The following is a 22,522-nucleotide window of genomic DNA, read 5'->3' as shown; positions in this document are numbered from 1 at the left end:
AGTCCAGATGTTGTAGTGACCACTCTAGATGTAGTGGAGACCACTCCAGATGTACTGGAGACCACTCTAGATGTAGTGGAGTATTATTACGATGATCTGAGAGGATCAGACCAATAAATCTCTTTTCTTAGTAGAAAAACCAAGGTTTAACGCTCCAAGGGGCAGGTTTTGGATCATTTTTAGTATAGTTATAAACATTTTCCTAATCATAACATATGGGATTACTAAAAAGTAATAAAAACTAAAATTTTTGTCATTTAATTTCAATAAAAAGTAAATTAAACAAGGTGTCCCTAATGATATGGAGATTACTGCATATATTACCTGATTTTCAATGGTATGGTGTGATTCCTAAACCTAAGAATCCTCAAAGAATTGATCACAATTTCCATAGTGGAAAATACGATGAAAGCAGCGGATCACTACATGGCAGCTTATTTTGTTTTATGCACGAAAATGACCGAAAGTACGCCCCCAGGGGCTTTAAACCTAAAAAAGGGCTTTATTAGTCTGATCGTCTCAGATCATCGTTTAAAAACCCATTTAAAAATCAGCAAGGAATGGCAAAAGTCGAGCGGGGCTGACTATATAATACCCAACACCTCCGAGTCTACATACTACTTTTAATGCATAGAACTTAAGTTGAAATCTAGTCAGATTTAAATTTTTTATACCTATTGAAATACCGCATAGAACCTTGTGAGATTTTCTTACGGTAGAACCTAGTCTGTGGCTATTTCTGCTTTAAAGGGTTATATCGGATGGAAGATATATACAATATATGAGCTATACCTAAGTCTCAACACATACTAGGACGTCAAGTAAAACATCTTACGGTAGATTTTGTTAAGATAGGACTAAAATTGTAGCTTAAATGGCCATATCGGAAATAAGATATGTATGGGAGCTATATCTAAATTTGATGGTTGAAAGCAATCCGTGACACGACAAAGGAGACTAAGGAGTATGCATCGGGCGAAAGTGCAGGATGCTGAAAGGGATAGAACTCCCAGACAAGCACTTCTAGGGGAGCTGGAAAAAGAATAAGTTCTCTGAACGCTAAAAAAGAATTACTGCTAACACGCTAAAAAAGAAAAAGTAAAAGCGTGCTAAGTTCGGCCGGGCCGGATCTTGGCAACCTACCACCATGGTAGGTTCTAGTTATAGATCAATTTGGATCGTACTTGGCACAGTTATTGAGAGTCACAACAGAACCTTATATGCAAAATATCAGCCAATTTGGATAAAAATTGCGGCTTGTAAGCGCTCAAGAAGTCAAATCGGGAGATCGGTTTATATGAGAGCTAGACCGATTTGGACCGTACTTGGCACAATTGTTGGAAATCATAACAGAAAACTGTTTAGATTGTACAAGCATCGAAGACATTGACGACAATTTCAAATCGAGTTAGCATCAGAAATGGATATTTGGAGGTGTTGCAAACGGAATGATGTAATGAATATACCCGCAGTCTTCAGTGGTGGATACAAAAATAGAAAAATAGATTTTCCTATTAATCCAATCCATAATCTTCATCTATCTATGTGCCATTGTCTGGTTCATTCAATCAAAATCACTTTCAAAATTGTTATGACCTTAAATAATTATCTAGTTTAAATTACCTTTCATAAAGGTAACTCATCCTTTGACAAAATTTTTGTAGGTTGTGTTATTTATCTCCCCCGCATATACCCTAATCTATCTATAACGAAATATTTACACAGCCACATAAAATCCAATTAATTTCTGAGGTTATGTTAAATTATATAATCCAAAGCCAAACGCCTATCAAGTGATTTGTACGCCTCCTCTTACGACAGGGTTTGAGTACAACACATGGCGAAGAGATATGAACATTGGGGTGAGTAATGAAGGACTTTAGAAATAAGTTATATATTAATTTCTTGAAATTTAAATTGCTAACATATTGTGTATCTTAATATCTCTTTATGATAAATAGTGAAAATTTTTTGAATTGCAATATAAAAAAATGTTCAAATCCAAATGGAAATGACGATGAAATATCTTCACAAACTTTCACTGGTAGCTTATGAGCCAGCGTAACTTTTAAGCCCTTGTATAAATATGTCTGTAGGAAACTCTTAACGTAAGAACCCCTACACATACGAACAAATCGAATAAGATTGTGATATAAAAACTTCTTTGAATATAAATGGTGCTATTATAGTTAGAAATGGGTAAGGTGCTCAAGAAATCAAAAAAAGGAAATAGATTTTAACTGCAACGATCATTTTAATTCTGGTTGCTGGGGCGTAGCTCACCATGGGCAGAGTCGGTCACAGAAATTTGTTTGTATCAGTGACAGAGTGTGAAAGGCCAGTTATATTCGTTTTCATTTGTTTTATTTAGTTATTGGTACTTAATCTAGGCGTTATCGGGATAGACTTAAATTCTAGCTCGTGATCAGGCAGATTTCAGTCTTGTCTGGGTTAACATCGAGACCCCTGGGTCTAGCCCAGACGAGTCTCATCTGCTTGACTCTTTCCGCCCTTCTGCATAGCTGATTTGGATCCTTATCCCTTAGAAGTATTATAACATCGTCCGCGTAGCAGACGGGTTTAATTCCCTGTTGAGTCAGTAAACCTCCATCAGAGCAAGGCAAGATTCATATTGTCTTAATTCAGGAGCCAAGGACGACCCGGAACAAAGTTTCTGGACTGACACTGGAATTCGTCCAAGGGTCTGCGTTATTTGTCATAAAAAAATTAACTCTCACCACATTTCGTGGGGTAGTAAATGCAAGTTGTGCCCATGAGCATTCCACTAAGGAACAGCGGCAAACTTCTCACATATTAATGGGTGAAGTCCGATTTAAGTTAAATGTCATTGATAAGGGGTCTCCTTTTTATAGCCGAGTCCGAAAAGCGTGCCGCAGTGCGACACTTCTTTGGAGAGATGTTTTTACATGTAAGGTACTATCAAATGTTGCCACCGCTGATATTTTTTTTTCTGATGGTCTCGCCAGGATTCAAACGCAGGCGTTCAGCGTCATAGGCTGACACGCTACCCTCTGCTACGTGGGGTAGTACCAACATTAATAAGTGGAGCCCTTGCAGAATTCTTGAATACTAACGACCTAATAAAACTTAATATTGGTAGCACCTATACTATTGTTAATATGATTAGGGAGGAGGTATTAAATGTGACAATATGTTCGAACATCGATGATCGATGATTTTGAGAATTGTAGTGTCGCTTTGAACCACTCCTTCTCCTTAGGTTTAGAATAGCACGGCCAGCGAATCCGATAAGCTTCTGGAAAAAGGGAAATTTAACTGAACAAAATTCGGAAGACTACTCAGAAGAAGACTTTGTCAATATGACATTTGTCTAAGAATAGAAAACATTTCGAAGATGGACCTTCCAGGAAGGAAATCTTCCAAGAAAAACCTTGGATTACCAGTGAGATATTGAACCTTTTGGTTAAAACACATTTTCCACAGAATACGACAGGGCTCACGGAGACAACTGTGTTTTTTTCCACCAACGAAAACATCGAGCTGTAGAGCCTTGACTTGGCACCCAATGACTTCTTTTTGATTCCGCAAGATAAGATTAAAATGCGTGGACAATGAATTTCGTCACCAGAAAATGCTGTTGAAGCGTTCAATAATATTGTTTTGGGGGTGCCTTAATCGGAGATGTAAAAGTGCTTCAAAAAATGGTTTAAGCGCATATAAAAGTGCATAAATCATGATAAAGGATACTTTGAAAAACAATAAGACCATTTTTTTCTGTCACAAGACTTATGAATACTATTGTTAAATTTGAAGCACCTCGTCCAAAGAAAACCATACCACAATGCGCAAACTGTCAACAATATGGCCATACTAAAACTTATTGCAGAAAAAAATCTGTTTGTATCAAATGTGCTGGTAGTCATGACTCAAAGTCTTGTGTACGTAAAAATTGGGCTAGCGAAGTGAAATGTGCCCTATGTGAAGGAAACCACCCAGCAAACTATAAAGGTTGCAACATTTATAAACAACTTTTTCAAAAACACTTTCCAACTCAAAGAACAAATAGAGAAAGACAAGCCATAACTTCCCAAGCAATCACAGAACAATCAAATCTAACAGCTCCAGCTTCATACTCCAATGCTGTCACCAACTCCACAAACGTCCAAAATATTATAAACCAGAACCCTACTCTTCAATCTCACTCCCAACACCCACAAAGCCAGCCAACACTACAACAACAACCTATATGTAACCCTAATGTCTCCAACATTAAGGAAATGCTTACCAGCCTCAATGCTCTAATGCAGCAAATGACCAGCCTTATTTTGAATGTTACTGCTCAACTTTCACAGATTACCATATGAGTCAACTCAACATAGTTTTCTGGAATGCAAATGGCTTGTCAAACCATATATTAGAAGTAAAGGAATTCCTAAGAACAAGGCAGATAGATGTAATGCTAATTTGTGAGACACACTTTACACAAAAATCTCATCTTTTAATTCCACAATATGATTTTTATCATGTAAATCACCCTGACAGCAAAGCAAGAGGAGGATCGGGGATCCTAATAAGAAAAACCATAAAACATCACCAAGGAACACATTATTGCGCGCAAGAGATACAAGCAACTAACATTATAGTAGAAGACTGGCTTGGACCATTAACCATCTCCTCAATTTACTGCCCACCGAAACATAACATTAAAAAAGATTTATACATTAGTTTCTTCAGATCACTTGGAAACAAATTCTTAGCTTGTGGTGACTACAATGCTAAACATCCTCTATGGGGCTCCCGACTTACATCTCCAAAGGGAAAACAACTGTTTTACGCCATCAAAGAACTGAACTTGAACGTTAAATCCTCTGGTACCCCAACATATTGGCCCACTGATGTAAATAAAACCCCAGATCTAATTGATTTTTGTGTCTCAAAGGGTATCCCCGAAGGATCACAAAATTGCACATCGATCTGTGAACTCTCTTCCGACCATTCACCGGTTCTCCTTACCGTGCATTGCAAATATATAATACAGGACCAAAAATGTACATTACACAATAAGAAAACCAATTGGCACTATTTTCGGTATCTTTTAAGTACGAATCTAAGTGAGAACATTCCTCTTAAAACAGACGAAGATTTAGTAGATGCAGTGGAACATCTAGTCCGCAATATTCAACTAGCGTCATGGAATGCAACACCTCAGAAAAGTTTCTCCATAAATCACACTACTCCAACAAACGTCTTGAAAAAACTTTTCATTAAACGGAAAGCGAAGAAAACGTGGCAAAGAACGCGATCTCCTGATGATAAGAGGAAACTAAACAAAGCAACAGCCGAACTCAAACTTCTTCTACAGAATATACAAAATGAAAATTTTGAAAAAAATATTCAGGGTCTTGGTCCAAACAAGTCTACAGATTATTCCCTGTGGAAAGTGACCAAATCTATCAAGAGATACCCAAAAATAAATCACCCAATAAGAAAACCCGATAGTTCTTGGACAAAGAGTAACTTAGAAAAAGCAACTACATTTGCAAACCACTTATTTGATGTATTTACCCCAAATACAAATGAAGTTGTACCAGAAAATATTAAAAAAATCCTAGACGAAACCCACCAACTTGATCTGCCCATTAAAAAATTTTCGAAGGCTGAAGTTATTAAAGTTATCAACACCCTTAAAGCAAATAAAGCACCTGGTTATGATTTGATTACACCAACTATCTTAAAAGAACTTCCTGCAAATGCTTTAAATTTATTGACCTACATATACAACGCATGCTTGACTCGATGCTTTGTACCCCCGCAATGGAAGGTTGCGCAAATAACAATGATTCAAAAACCTGGCAAACCCACAGACCAAGTAAAGTCTTATCGTCCAATTAGTCTGCTGTCTGTACTTTCCAAAGTTCTTGAAATTCTATTTTTAAAGCGATTAACGCCAATTGTAAATCAAAAAGAACTTATCCCTGACCATCAATTTGGGTTCAGGAAAAATCACGGCACAATAGAACAAATCCATCGTCTGGTTGAAACAATACACAACGCGTTTGAATCCAAAGAATTTTGTACAGCTGCATTCCTGGATATATCGCAAGCATTTGATAAGGTATGGCACGAGGGCTTACTTTACAAAATAAAAAAGCTGTTACCAATCAATTTTTATCTGTTTATTAAATCGTATATTAACGATCGGCATTTTTATGTTCAAGAAGCCGGTGAAGCAAGTACCATCAAGAATATTCGTGCCGGTGTACCACAAGGTAGTGTACTTGGTCCACTGCTATATCTCTTATTTACAGCTGACCTTCCACGATCACAGAATGCTGTGATCGGGACTTTCGCTGATGATACAGCGGTATTAGCTGTCAGTAAAGATGCACAAAAAGCGAGTAATGCCCTCCAAAAGTACTTAAACACGTTATCGGTATGGCTACGTGAATGGCGTATAAAAGCCAATGAGTCAAAATCTACCCAAGTTACATATACATTGAAACATGCCACATGTCCCCCTGTTCAATTGAACCAAATTGAGATCCCACAGAAAGATGAAGCCCTATATCTTGGAATTTATCTAGATAGAAAACTTAAATGGAAGAAACACATCCAAACTAAAAGAAAGGCTCTCGATATTCAACTGAGAAAAATGAAATACCTAATTGGATACCGCTCGAAACTCTCTTTGGAAAACAAAATCCTCATATACAAATGCATATTAAAACCAATCTGGACATATGGCATCCAATTATGGGGGACCGCCTCAAATACCAATATAAAATTACTGCAACAGTTTCAATCTAAAGTACTAAGAATAATTACAAATGCCACAACATACGTTACCAACGAACGCCTACATAAGGATCTAAACATAAAAACAGTAAAGGAAGAGATTTCATCGCAATTAATGTCATATAAATTAAGAATTGACGACCATCCAAACCCCCTAGCGGCCAACTTAATGTCAAATCGGGAAACTTTTACAAGGCTAAAACGAAAAGCACCACAAGATCTAATCGCATAAATAAAATCTTTGTATAAATATTGTTCCTCAAACTGAAATTTATGTATGTATATGTTAAATGGATTGACCACTGGGTTAATACCATCTAAAAGAAATTTAAAACACCAGAATAATGTTAAATATCAATGTTAGATAGATCGCATTAATAAAAATTACAAAAAAAAAAAAAAAAAAAAAATTTTTTGGTGATAAAAATTGCATTTTCATTATTAGGCCGAAAATTTATACAGTAGCCCTCGTATACTATAAATTTCTTGTGAAATATCTTCTGAGCTGTTGTAAGCATAAACTAAACATAGCCATGATGAGACACAATCAAAACTCGTATCAGATTAAGGTAAAGCTTCCATTTGATCGTTGATACGAACAGAGAGATATTTTCATAAAATATACCTAATCGGATGTAATCACGAAACCTTTTTTTCAGATTTTTTTCTCTGTAGTTGTACGTTGAGGAGGTTTTTATAACCACCCGCGAAGGCCGTTTGCAACACATCGAAGTATCCATTTCCCATCATAAAAAGTAAATATATTCTAGATCGCATTGCGATTCCATTGCAGGATATCATTCGGGTTTAGGCCGAATTTGGCACTGTGAGCTTTGTTGAGTTTTTCGTCATCCGTGCCCAATATAATTCAGAGCAGTCTATATTTTTGGATAAAGCTGCCATATACATATAGCGCTCTCCCGATTTCAAGTCTTTGGCCCATAAAAGTTTAATTCTTAAACCGATTTCGCTACAATTTGGTACATTGAGTTATGAGATCCGTCCCGAATAAGGTGGATATCGGATTATAATTAAAGATAACTGTCATATAGACCAATATTCTGAATTAGACCACTCGAATTTAGTGCCGAGTTTGGTTGAAATGTGGAAATATTTTAACATGGCTACTATGGGTTCATAAATGATGAATTTTTCACCGTATTATGGTAAACTGTGAATTATATATATGTATGTATATATCCGAGGTGATGGGTATCCAAATTTCGGCGCAGCCCAACGTAATGCTTTTTTTACATGTATCATGAAAAGATTTGTGCGACCTGTGTTTTTTTTCTGTTAGTTTTAAACTTACCAATTTACTATCACCGATATAGTCTTCATGCAAGTCTTTAATAAGCATTTCCAAGGTACGTTCACGTTTCTGAGAAAATATTGGTGTTTGAAACGTTGCCTTTTCAGCGTTAATCAATTTAACAAGTAAAAATTCACGAAATAAGTTCACATCCTGGGAAAAGAAAATAAAAAAAGGAAGGAATATTAATAACATTATAAAATTTGTTAAATGGGAAACTTCAGTAATATGGAAACTGGTTTATATCTGTTCATATTTGAAAGTAACATAAAGATCTAATAAATATGCTATAAAGCCATTAAACACAAATTGTTTCCATTTTCGGTCGATCGTCTTCAAATTTGGCCCAAGAATTCCATAGAAATCGGTTCAGATTTAGTTATAGCTCCCATATATATGTTTGTCCGATTTGGATTAGCATTGCAATAATTTGGTTATTTGCCGATTAACACAAAGGATTCCCTTATGACTGCCCGTGTTGCTATTAAATTTAATAGAAATCGGTTTAGAATTAGATATAGCTCCCATTTATATTTTCGTCCGATTTTGAATAATACTCAAAATTTTTTTAATTTGTTAACCGATCTTCACAAAATTTAGCACGAACGTTTCTCTTATAACTCTTCTGATGACTGATGAATTTATTAGAAATTTGTTCAGTTTTAGATCTAGCGCCCATATATATGCAGATTTTTACTTTTAAGCTCTCTACAAACGTATGTATCATTCAACCTGCTCAAAAATTTGCACGATTAGGCTCCTACAAAGTGTAGGGATTTTGATCGAAATTGTACATATCACTGGAGACTATTCTAGATATCCGACCCATTGACATACAGATTAAGTGTGAGGCAGCCACTACGGCTATGAAACTTAAGGCGATGGGAGAATGGATTGAGGATGGGAGCAGCTCATACCATCGCGGTATAATCAAGGCGACGATAGAAAACCTGGAAGGAAGTGGAGAGTGGGCCTGGGGGTTTACATTGAAAACCCAGGGACTGAGATCTGTTTTAGACTCCCTGACCATAATACGGTCTTGCAGGCGGAGATCCGGGCGATCACGGAATGCGTGAAGTGGTGTGGTGCTAACGCGACGACGTCGAGTCTGCACATCTTTACCGACAGTAAAATTGCCATAAGGGCAATAATGGGCAGGCGATTTGGCGGTGAAGGCCAGAGGACTGCCGTCAATAAACTTGGTTAACCCGAAGCCTATCGGGTCGACGCAGTCCTAGTTAAGGGAGTGGGCGACGAATGCGCATGAAACATTGTGGAACAGCGAAACGGTCGGTAGGACGGCGAAAATCCTATGGGTGGATCCAGACGCGGCTATTACTGAAAGGAAACAAGAAGGAAACAAGAAGGAGGTCAGTAAAACTATTGATATCGTAACGGGATACATAGGACTACTAGCTCACTTATGTAAAATCGGTGCGGCAAGTGATAGCATGTGTAGGGCATGCGGGGAAGATGATGAGACGTTGGAACATTTCCTTTGTCATTGCCCGGCTTTCGTGTCCAACAGATACCGGTACTTAGGTGGAGACACAATATCAGACATGAACCAACTAAGGGGAGTGGCATTGAAAACAATTAAGGTTTTTGTAAGTAGCACGGAATTCCTAACATAAAGTTTTCTTTTTAGAGGTTACTTTATAGTTTTTATAGCGCACAGCAAGCCGATTACTGGCTTAGGTATATATCCATAGTGGCATGGGGCGGATTAATATCTGCACCCTCTTTTCAACCTAACCTAATCTAACATATGAAATTTAACCAAATTTTAAATTCGACGACTTAGCCTGCATATCCAATGTTTTGTGGGGTATTTAAAGGTCTGCTTCGCCTGACTTAGCCCTTCCTTACTTGTTTTATTTTTAAATATCTGCATACGATACTGCATTTACATTCTTGTCTTCATCTCTTTGAATAAAGAAGTGAACCCTTTGTCGGTAGTCCAAAGGATTTCCGCGAAGTTGGTTTTTTTTTATCATATGACACATGACCCGAAGCAAGTGGAGATGGCAGAAAGAAAATATATTGTTATTATATTCTTTGTGCTGTTATTATATTCTACAGAATGTTGTCACTGTCAACTACAGATATTTATTTAATTGTTTGATACCGTTGGCGTGTGTTGCTGATTAAACACCGCATGTGGTTAATGGACAGATAAAATAGATTTTAATGAGATATAATTTAATGTAGTTGTCGTATTGGTCCATTTTGTGTGTATGCAACTATTTTGACGCGTTAATGAACAACGTAATGTTCGCCACTTTATAAAGTATTGTACATAAATTAATAAGAAGCCGACCTTTGAGCACAGTACTTTACTTTGGAAATGCAAATTTGCCCATGAAACATGGTACGGATGTTATGTATTATTATAGAAGACTTTTAGAACTGACAAGTAAAAGCGTGCTAAGTTCGGCCGGGCCGAATCTTATATACCCTCCACAATGGATCGCATTTGTCGAGTTCTTTCCCCGGCATCTCTTCTTAGGCAAAACAGGATATAAGAAAAGATTTGCTCTGCTATTAGAGCGATATCAAGATATGGTCCGATTTGGACCACAATTAAATTTTATGTTGGAGACCTGTGTAAAATTCGAATAAGAATCGCGCCCTTTGGGGGCTCAAGAAATAAAATAGAGAGATCGATTTATATGGGAGCTGTATCGGGCTATAGACCGATTCAGACCATAATAAACACGTATGTTGATGGTTGATGTTGATGAGAGAAACCGTCGTACAAAATTTCAGGCAAATTGGATAATAATTGCGACTTCTACAGGCTCAAGAAGTCAAGATCCCAGATCGGTTTATATGGCAGCTATATCAGGTTATGAACCAATTTGAACCATACTTAGCACAGTTGTTGGATATCATAACAAAACACGTCGTGCCAAAATTCATTCAAATCGGATAAGAAGTGCGCCCTCTAGAGGCTCAAGAAGTCAAGACCCAAGATCGGTTTATATGGAAGCTATATCAGGTTATGGACCGATTTGAACCATACATGGCACAGTTGTTGGATATCATAACAGAACCGATTTCATTCCAATCGGATAAGAATTGCGCACTCTAGAGGCTCAAGAAGTCAAGACCCAAGACCGATTTATATGACAGCTATATCAGGTAAAGGACCGATTTAAACCATACTGGGTACAGTTGTTGGATATCATAACAAAACACGTCGTGCAAAATTTCAGTCCAATCGGATAAGAATTGCGCACTCTAGAGGCTCAAGAAATCAAGACCCAAGATCGGTTTTTATGGCAGCTATATCAAAACATGGACCGATATGGCCCATTTACAATACCAACCAACCAACCGACCTATACTAATAAGAAGTATTTGTGCAAAATTTCAAGCGGCTAGCTTTACTCCTTCGTAAGTAAGCGTGCTTTCGACAGACAGACGGACGGACGGACGGACAGACGGACGGACAGACGGACGGACAGACGGACGGACATGGCTAGATCGACACGACAATCATGAATATATATACTTTATGGGGTCTCAGACGAATATTTCGAGTAGTTACAAACAGAATGACGAAATTAGTATACCCCCCATCATATGGTGGAGGGTATAAAAATGGACCATACAGTCCCACGTTTTCGAATAGGTCCCATAGAGACCGACTTCGGAATTAAGATCTTAAACCCATAAAGCTGCATTTATCACCCACTCGATTTGGCTGAAATGCGAAACAATGAGTTGTTTCAAACCTCCTGACACGCTCTTTAAGAGGTTTGAATAATAGAGGACGTATCGCTATCAGGTTTATTGAGAGGCTTGGTTGGTGCGAAGGGAGGCTTGGCTTGGTGCGAAGGGAGAGAGGCTCCCTAAAATGGGCTCTGGAATTCGCTGCACAGGCTACCCCAAACTCAGGCAAAAGGCTGCGGTCACCTGAAGGGCATTCCATGCCTAAAAGAACTAGGACGAGCTATAGTATGATGTGACGATGCAGGGTGTTATCGGGGCCGATACAGACTAATTGCCTTCGGGGATCAACGCTCAATTGAAATGTATCGTTGTGCGCTAAAAAAGATTGGTAAGATCTAGCCATGTACAGCACTAGATTTACTCAAGAAGGAAGATATTCCTTTTCGAACAATGGTGCATGCTTGGATACCGAGGATTCCCTCAGATCCTGAATCCATGCTTGGAAGACTAGGGGAATGTAATTCCAATCTTTTAACCACCGACTGGAATATTGGTAGATTGGATGAGGCTGATGGTGACCGGATACATGCAGTATTCGTACTAAACTCCGGTTGTCTCGCAGACCTCAACAAGTCTGAAGGAGTTGTATCCTACGGATTCAATAAGTTGAAACTAAAGGTCTATACTTCTGAGGACACTAGGCTAAGGAAGATTCCGTCCTCGAGAGCTATTACGGTGGGGTATATTCATAAACGAGACAATGTCTAGTGAGGAAACTCTAGAACTGCTCGTTGATACACATTTCCCGGGAAATTCTCCAACGGAAAACGTGATATCGGAGGCTATTAGGGAAATTGTGTCTGAGCCGAAAATCTATTGGGAGATAAGAAGTTTCAACCCTGATGATGTACCACCGGTTGAATTACAAGCTATCTCTGATATACTGGTTTCTTGGCTTAGGGAGATATACTCTGATGATATACTCTTGCATCAGCATGTTATATACCTGTGGGATGGAAGGTCACGAAGGTCATTTTCATTTCGAAAGCAGGAAACCCTTACCACACAAAGGCGAAATATTTTCGTTCTATTAGTTTGTCATCCTTTATGATGAAGGCTCTTAAGAGGTTGATAGAGACATATCTTAGGGCAAAGATCCCTGGAGATCGCCTGTCGCGGCAGCAGCATGCATATGGTAAAGGCAAATCTACTGAAACAGTCCTTCATGACCTTTCGGCTACATAGAGGGTTCTCTCGCTGTCAAGGAATATACAATGGTAGCATTTCTTGACATTGAAGGTTCTTTCAATAATGTAAAACTCTACAACTCTACCGTAAGAAAGTTTGTTAGTAACTTACTTTCTAAAAGAAGAAAGAAAGAAAGAAAGAAAGTTTATTAGTAACTTACTTTCTAAAAGATGCATTATATTAGGCTTGGGATCTGTCGATCTAAAAGGATGGTTCAGCTGAGGAACACCGCAAGGAGATATACTGTCTCCTCTACTTTGGAACATAGTCATTAACAATATATTATTGTCTCTGGAAGAAAAAGGCGTATGCTGATGACGTGGCACTAGCGGTTAGGGGAAATTTTCCCAGCATTCTAAGAGATAAACTTCAGGAAGCTCTGCGTGCAACAGCGAAGTGGGCTACCGAATGTGGTCTAGGCGTAAATACGTGCAAGATAGAAATAGTTCTTTTCAGCAGGAGATACCAATTACCTACAGTGGCACTTGTCTACTTGGGAGGAGAGAATGTTCCATTTATAGAAAGCACAAAATACCTGGGTATTTTACTGGACGGGAAATTGAACTTCAAATTCAACATTTTTAAGAGCCATTGGCAAAACTTGGGCGTTTAGACCGCGTGTTATGCACTGGGTATATACTGCAGTTGTCAGACCTATAATGCTATATGGTGTTGTGGTCTGGTGGACGGCGCTTCACCACCTCCACCTGCTGTTCAATACTCAAACGCATCCAAAGAATGACTTGTTTGTGCATCACAGCCGCACTGAGGACGAGACCATCTGATGTACTGAATTCAATGATACATCTAATGACTCTGGACATTTGGTTAGATAAATTGCTGCGACTACTGCGGTGAGGCTAAGACTTTCTCGTTGGTCATGTGGCGGCTACAGCCACTGTGTTATCCTTGATACAATATCCGATGTTTCAGGCAGTGTGGATTACTCTTTATCTGAGCCGCATTTTTGATAAAAAGTACTGTACCACTATTACTGATAGAACCGATTGGAACTACGATATCCCTAGTAATAGAAGTTACAAAGACTTCAATACGGATGATTCCAAACTCGACGACCAGGTGGGTTTTTGGTTGTACTCTTAAGATCTGGAATTGGTCATATCGAAAAGGTTACCCGACCACTGCAGTGTGTATCAAGCGGATATTCTGGCTAAGATATAATATCATAACGAAGATTGGCATAAATATCTCTTCAGACAGCCAGGCAGCCATTAAATCCCTGGAGAACGTATTTCTGAACACAAAAACCGTCCTAGACTGTCTCTCAACGCGATGGCTGTAAAGTTCAAAATTCACCTGTTGTGGGTGCCACATGGATATCGCACGAGGTTTCGAGATAAGGAACTACCTTACACATTCCAGGGAAACTTGAATGTGTTCCTGTGTTATCACAATGGACATAAACGTAAAAGTCAGTCTGATGGAAAACTGCCACTTAAACCTTGCCTAGCCTTCAAGCCTCCCGTTATCCCAACCGAATATGGTCCTTCTTTCATTCGACCGGAGTATGGTTAAGATCGGACTAAATATAGATATAGGTGCCATATTGTCTGTAACTATTGGGTTGCCCAAAAAGTATTTGCGGATTTTTTAAAAGAAAGTAAATAAATGCATTTTTAATAAAACTTAGAATGAACTTTAATCAAATATACTTTTTTACACTTTTTTTCTAAAGCAAGCTAAAAGTAACAGCTGATAACTGACAGAAGAAAGAATGCAATTACAGGGTCACAAGATGTGAAAAAAATTGTCAACGCCGACTATATGAAAAATCCGCAATCACTTTTTGGGCAACCCAATATATTGTCTAAAATACGTAAAAGCCGCATTTATTATCCAATTTCGCTTGAATTTAAAAAATTCAGTGACGTCCACCCTAAATGTGGTGTAGATCTACAACCCACTGCCATGAATTCTGCGTTAAATTTCCACAAACTTCTGCGAAAAATTCTACAAACTTAGTTGAAGCACATATGTATACTTCACATCCCAAATTTTGGCCAAATCAAGTAAAACTTGAAATTTCTTGGGACCGTAGAAGATTATGCGGAGGACCGGTTTATATGAAAGCTATATCAGGTTACCGATCAATTTGGATATTGCTTACCATGGATATGAAAAGTTAAAATAACCCACTGCGAGCAACGTTTCAGCCCAATCGTTCAACAGTTACGGTTCCCAAGGGCTCAAAATGTCAAATAGGGAGATAGGTTTATATGAAAGCTGTATCCGATAATAACCGTATTTGAACCATACCTGGCACAGTTATTGCTATTATTATTATTATCATGACAAAACACACCGTGCAAAATTTCAAATCGGACCATCACGCACGATCACGTGTTTGGACTTGGATCTCTCTCACGAATCATGTGACTCGTGCATGATTTTTTTAGCGCGGAGAAATCTATAAGACTAGCATTTTCGACTGATGTATCTTTGATCATTTTCCTGGTAGATTTTAATACACTGGGAGGGCCAATATTCGGTCGTATTCTCTCTCTAAGCGCTCATAGAAAATATCCTTGGTCTACTCGTTCCTGTCTTCCGTCGGGGCATAGACACAAATAAGGCTGATGTTGAAAATTTTATTTTAATGCGATTAACCACAAATCAGCAAAATTCATGCCTGGTGTTATGCCAACTATAGTATAGTTCGTCGCTGTTTGGTGTTTTTATGACGCCATTCTAGGGCTATCGCATTTCCTGAAAGGGGGTAATGTCTGCCTTGTTCCTCTCCAATACATCCTTCTCTACAAAGAGTCCGTAAATTCTAGGTGCGGACCCGCAGATCATGGACCTTTTTTCTTTTGCGGCGACTGCCTTATTACGGAAGTCCGATTTTTACCCTCCATTCTAGGATAGAGTATAGTAATTTCGTCATTCCGTTTGTAATATATCAAAATATTGAACTGACATCCAGCAAAGTATATACAACGTCTTGAGATTTAAGTCGATTTAGCCTTGTCCGTCCTTCCGTCCCTCTTTCGAAAGCACGCACGCATGAACGTTTAAAGCTAGGTGCTTGAAATTTTGCACAAATACCTCATATTAGTGTAGGTTGGTTGGGATTGTAAATGTTCATGTTTTGATATAGCTACCATATAAACCGATCTTGGATCTTGACTTCTTGAGCCTCTAGAGTGCACAATTCTTATCCCATTTGGCTGAAATGAAGTGTTTTAATTTGACTTCCAATAACTATGGCAAATCTTCACATCCGAACTTAGCACGCCTTTACTTGTTATACCCTTCACCATAAGATGAGGGGTATACTTACTTCGCCATTCCATTTGCAGCACATCGAAATATTGATCTGAGACCCAACAAACTATATATATTTTTGATCTTGTTACGTTATAAGTCGATTTAGCCTTATCCGCCAATCTCTCCGTCCGTCCGTCTGTCTAAAGCGCTAACTATCGAAAGAATAAAGGAAGGCGCTTGCAATTTTTCACGAATACTTTGTATTAGTGAAGATCAGTTGGGATTGTAAATGGGCTTTATCGGTCCATGTTTTGTTATAGCTGCCATATAAACCGATTTTGAATCTTGACTTCTTGAGCTTCTAGAGGGCGCAATTTTTATCCGATTTGGTTGAAATTTTGCATGACGTGTTTTGTTCTAACTTTAAACAACTGCGCCGATTATGGTTCAAATCGGTTCAACACCTGATATAGCTCCCATATACATTATACGATTGGGCTTAAATTTTGCATGAAGCCAAGTATGGTCCAAATCGGGTTATAACCAGATATAGCTTCTAATTTCGGATTTTGACTTCTCCAGTCGCTAGAGAGTGCAATTATTATTCGCTTTGGCTGAAATATTTTGTTTTAACTTTCTACATCTGTGCCAAGTATAGCCTAAATCGGCTCATAACCTGGTATATCTCCCATATTAACCGATCTCGGATCTTAACTTCTTGAGCTTCTAGAGGGCTCGGCTTTCCACTTTGGCTGAAATTTCGCATGAAGTGTTTTGTTTTAAATTCCAATAACTGTGCCAAGTATGGTTTAAATCGGTTACCTGATGTAGCTCCAATATAAACCGTTTTTGGATCTTGACTTGGCTCGCTGAAATCTTGCCAAGTATTGTCTAAATGGGTTCATAACCTCATATAGCTGCCATATAAACCGATCGTCCGCTTATACTTCTTGAGTCTCTAGAGGGGGCAATTATCATCCGATTTGGCTGCAATTTTGGCTTATGATTTTCACTTTGGTCTCCAACAGCCAAACCAAGTATGGCCCAATCGGTCCATATTAACCCATTATCCTCTTTATACCCACCACCATAGGATGGGGGTATACTAATATAGTCATTCCGTTTGTAACACCGCGAAATATTCGTCTAAGTCTCAATAAAGTTTATATATTCTTGCTCGTCTCCACGTTCTGAGTCGATCTAGCCATATCCGTCCATCCATTTTTCGAAATGACGATAGCGATTGCACAGATACTCAATATTGATGTAGGTCGTTGGGGATTACAAATGGGACATAAACCGATCGTCCGCTTATACTTCTTGAGTCTCTAGAGGGGGCAATTATCATCCGATTTGGCTGCAATTTTGGCTTATGATTTTCACTTTGGTCTCCAACAGCCAAACCATGTATGGCCCAATCGGTCCATATTAACCCATTATCCTCTTTATACCCACCACCATAGGATGGGGGTATACTAATATAGTCATTCCCTTTGTAACACCGCGAAATATTCGTCTAAGTCTCAATAAAGTTCATATATTCTTGCTCGTCTCCACGTTCTGAGTCGATCTAGCCATGTCCGTCCATCCATTTTTCGAAATGAAGATAGCGATTGCACAGATACTTAATATTCATGTAGGTCGTTGGGGATTACAAATGGGACATATCGGTTCAGACTTATATATAGCTCCCACATAAACCGATCTTCCGATTTAATTCTTTAGCCCCTGGCGGCTGCAATTTTTGCCCGAATTTAGCATGTAGTGTTCTTTTATTACTTCCACCAATTGTCCCAAGTACGGTCCAAATTGGTCTATAACCTGATATAGCTTACATATAAACCGATCTCCCGATTTGACTTCTTGAGCCCTTACAAGCCGCAATTTTTATCCAATTGGCTGAAATTTTGCGTGTTGTGTTCTGTTATGACCCAGTGCTTCAACCGCATGGGTTGGGTCACTGCGTTCCCAACAGCCCCTAACTTGGGAACGGACGTTGATGTTGGCCATTGGTTATTTGAAGACGCTAATAACTTGCCTTGTCATTTTGAGTATCATTGACACTCAGTATTTAAGGAAGAGTCAGTGTCACCTGGCCCCTCACAGGGACTCTCCTCTCGAAATCGCTGGCTTCCAGCGCATAAGTATGAAGCTTTCCACTATCCGTAATCTGTGGACGCGCCTGAAAACTGTCATATCGTGACAACGGTGAAACCCACACAAGTCGGAGCTGAAATTTCTAACCCGTTATCCCATGGCGGCCTGGGAAACACTGTCTCCTGAGTATTAATAAATAATTTTTCAACGATTGCAGAAGTAGTGCTGCTATTATACCTAAAAGTTTGAAATATGACAACAATTGGCTGACTGCTGAAAAGTGAAAATGGATGTTGCTTAATTTAAAGGAGGATTAGTAGGCAATTATAAAAAATGTCATAAATAGTACCAGCTATCTAGCGTTGGACTGAGACAGAAATAACATCAGTAATCTTTTTCAATGGTAGTTTTACCACCAACAATATTGGAAAGCTGGGTTTTTCAGCTTTATTAAACTTTTCTATACTAGATGTTGCTCTGAGTTGTATAGCATTTATTGAGATACACGTGACAAAAAAAACTTTTATTGATTACAAACGGCAAACTTTACTTTGGCAAAAACCTTACTTGTAGCAAAATAGCTTTTTCATATATTTTCTACGATCGTTCATATACCGCTTACAGTATCTCATAATTCGTATATGCCAAATGTATTGTGTCTATATAACCATTACAAATTACGAGTTATCCACATATAATCCATGTATCAAAAATTCTTTTGCCATTTTATTATAAGCAGTAATTATATGTTTAATAGGGATAAATGGCTTTTTTACGAGTATCCGATTCTAATTTATAGCTTGTGGATATGTCACACATTCGTAACGAGTAGATACAATCAATACTCTTCGGTTGTTTTGTGTTTTTGGTATATGGGTCAACACTCCGTTTGGTGTGACACTGTCGTTTCATTTCATTCTCTTTGGGTTTTGTTGGTAATTTGGCTTTTATGTGAAAGTGTCATCTGTACTTACTGTAAATTCGGGTGGGTTTGGTAGTGTTGGACCAAATGGTGGCACATTCTCATCACAAAACATGGCCAAACGATACATTTGCTCATGCTTCGTAACTACCGCAAAAATATCTAAAAACGAAATGAAAATGTAGAGAAAAAAAATGCATATGACAAATTTAAATTGAGTTTGGGCAATTTGCATGCGGGGCACAAAGTTTGCACTGGTGGCAATTGCTTTTTGACGAAAAGAGTGTGGAGATTTTTTCCCACCACGACTTACGTGTAAATTGGCTTTTTATCCATGTGGGATCAAACATTGTTGGCAAGACCGTATCAACATTTGCTGTTGTGCTTTGATCTATGAATACTATATTCACAATATCATTTCCAATGTGACGTTTTCGTTCAACCTGCAAAAGAGTAGATTAAAGGATATTTTTTGATATGAACTAAATATTGCCATGGGAAAAATGGAATATAAAAGAGTAAAAATAAAAAAAATGCACATTGCAATTTAAACTATACCACAAAATGCCATGTGCGTATACAGTAATAGTTGTAGTATTAAATTATATAACAAATGTAAGAATCTTGAAAACTGTTCACAGAAAAAAAGCCATTTATGAATTTGTATGGAAAGTGCAATATAATACCGGAACAATAAAATTTTATTAAAGACCAAGAAAAGTTTGCTTGTTTTAAAGTTCTCTAACTCTATTAATACCATTGGTCGAAATGTCGACCAGATTTTATTTTTGGTTTTTCGTAAAAGAATTATTAAAACAAGTAACGACGAATTTATACTACACTTGTCAGATCTATAATGCTATATGGTGTAGTGGTCTGGTGGACGGCTCTTTAAAAGTCCACCTACTGCTCAATACTTAACCGGATTCAAAAGATGGCTTGTTTGTGCATCAAAACCGCTCTGAGGACGACACCATCTGATGCACTGAATAATGCTACGTCTTATGCTTTTGGGCATTGTGGCTAGACAAATTGCAGCCACCACTGTCCTAAGGTTAAGGGAGGTTTCTCATTGGTCATGTGGCGGCTACGGACAGTGTTATTCTTGATACAATATCCGATGTTCCAGGCAGTGTGGATTACACCCTACCTTAGCCGCTTTGTGATAAAAAGTACTGTACCACTATTCCTGATAGAACTGATTGAAACTACGATATCCCTGGTGACAGAAGTTACATAGACTTCTATACGGATGGTTCCAAACTAAACGACCAGTTGGGCTTTGGGGAGTATCCTAATGACCTAGAACTGGTCATATCGAAAAGGTTACCCGATCACTGCAGTGTGTATCAAGCGGAGATCCTTGCAATTATTTCTATGAAATTCTCCAATAATAATAGTGTATGTATATATAATAATGTGAAAATTTCGTGAGAATCGGTTTAGAAATAACGATATAATTGCAATTTTAATTCTAATCGGACCAATATATCATATGGAAGCTATAACCAAATCTGAGCCGATTTCTATGAAATTCTTCAATAATGTGGAAACTTATAAGAGAATCACTCTTGCAAAATTTCGCGAGAATCGGTTTACAAATAACGATATAATTACAATTTAAGTCCAAATTGGATAAACATATATATGGGAGCTACATCTATATCTAAATCTGATCCGATTTCTATGAAAAATGTGGAGACTTATAAGAGGATCACTCGTGCAAAAATTTCGTCAGAATTGGTTTACAAATAACGATATAATTACAATTTTAGTCCAATATGGGAGCTATATCTAAATTTGAGCTGATATATTCCAATTCCAATAGTTTTCGCCTCTAGGCGTTTTCTCGGGCCTAGATTTAAAGATGATCGGATGAAAATTGCGACCTGTACTTTGTACACAAATTAACATAGACAGAGACAGACTGTCTAATCCTATTACCAAAGGTAGCTGTGTTACCAATTTTAAGTGTTATTAGGTCGTTAGTATTGAAGAACTCTGCCAAGGCTTGGCCTGCTATAATTTAATAAAATTACGATAACTGGAAAATCTGTTACCAATTGCACCATATGTTATGTCGGTGTGTGAAAGAGTTTGGTTGCCTTGGCTCTAGTCTTTATATATTTGATTTTCCATTGTTTGTTTTACATATCTACAACACCTGTTCCTAGACAAACTTTGTCATATTCAACTCCCTTTGTACAAGTTTGCATATGTCAAGGATTTGTTTGAAATAAATTACAAAATTGTGAGACCTTGTGGTCTGTGACCACTTTCCTGCACTTGGCTCATTTTAAGGGGTTCCATGTAACTTAAAACTGTTTGCCACAGACACCACTAAAGATTATTTTTTTTTAACTAACATTAATTAAGAGTTTCTTTTAAGCTCTGGTAGGAAACAAAAACTACTGTACAACTTTAGACATTTAATAGATTTAAATTACATCTGCATTTTGTATCGTTCCTTGTTGGCCATCTTTTATAACTCACCTGTTGTCGATTATCCTTGGAAAAGGGCAACAGCGTTGAAACATGAAACATAATTTCATGACCTTCATGTAGTGTATACACCGAGTACTTGCCCGTCATGTCACCTGTAAGAGCAAAAGAAGTAGGAAAGAAAAAAATGAAAGAATGAATAATCATAGTAGAGCAAATTACATTAACAGCTACAGACATGCACATGATGTACAAATGCAGAACTTCAACCTCAATATCCTACAGCAACGGTCCCAAACCAGAGTAAAGTCTATTAATCAACAAACACCACAAGAAAGTTAAAGATTGAGATGGAGGGGAAATTAGGCTATGTCGTATTTTTGATTAAAATAAATATCCCTCTAGAATATCATCGTTTTAAAAAATTTCAATTTTTAAAGCACTTCTCTACAGATGTCCGACAATGTTGTGGAAAAAAATTAGTTCTTTTGTTTCACTTTGGTCATAGGTCATTTGTTCTTTCTTTTCAAATTCTTCATACTTGGTCAAGGCTAATGCCAACGTAGTCAAGGACCAAACGGGCGGAAGACAAATCTCTTTCATTACATGTGCATTAAAAGCATCTAAGAAGACCCCTTTTTTATTCACTGGCCAGCCAAGGAATATAAGGAAGAGAAATATTTATAATAATGGCCACAGTAAGGCATACCAAAAAAAAATAGCATTGTTCATGATTTTAAATGTGAAAGTCTCGTCCAATGAATGAACAAGTAAAGAATACTAAACAATGGAGGAAAATGGTATGGAAAGAAAATGAT

At 37.9% G+C, this 22,522-nt stretch overlaps 1 protein-coding gene across 2 annotated transcripts in view; it reads right to left on the bottom strand.

The window, feature by feature from the left end:
• The window catches only part of LOC106092360 (GTPase-activating Rap/Ran-GAP domain-like protein 3), a 269,008-nt gene that overhangs the window by 17,250 nt on the left and 229,236 nt on the right, over positions 1-22,522 (bottom strand). For both annotated transcript variants that reach the window (XM_059368097.1, XM_059368098.1), the window contains exons 8-11: positions 21,756-21,859; positions 19,576-19,705; positions 19,315-19,424; positions 8,090-8,242 (exon numbers count right to left, since the gene is read on the bottom strand). In XM_059368097.1, the coding sequence (XP_059224080.1) occupies positions 8,090-8,242; positions 19,315-19,424; positions 19,576-19,705; positions 21,756-21,859 (497 nt within the window). The remainder of the gene's footprint in view (positions 1-8,089; positions 8,243-19,314; positions 19,425-19,575; positions 19,706-21,755; positions 21,860-22,522) is intronic.

The sequence above is a fragment of the Stomoxys calcitrans genome, chromosome 4 (genome assembly GCF_963082655.1).
Source record: "Stomoxys calcitrans chromosome 4, idStoCalc2.1, whole genome shotgun sequence".
Classification (NCBI taxonomy): domain Eukaryota; kingdom Metazoa; phylum Arthropoda; class Insecta; order Diptera; family Muscidae; genus Stomoxys; species Stomoxys calcitrans.
This window is presented reverse-complemented; position numbering and strand designations above follow the sequence as displayed.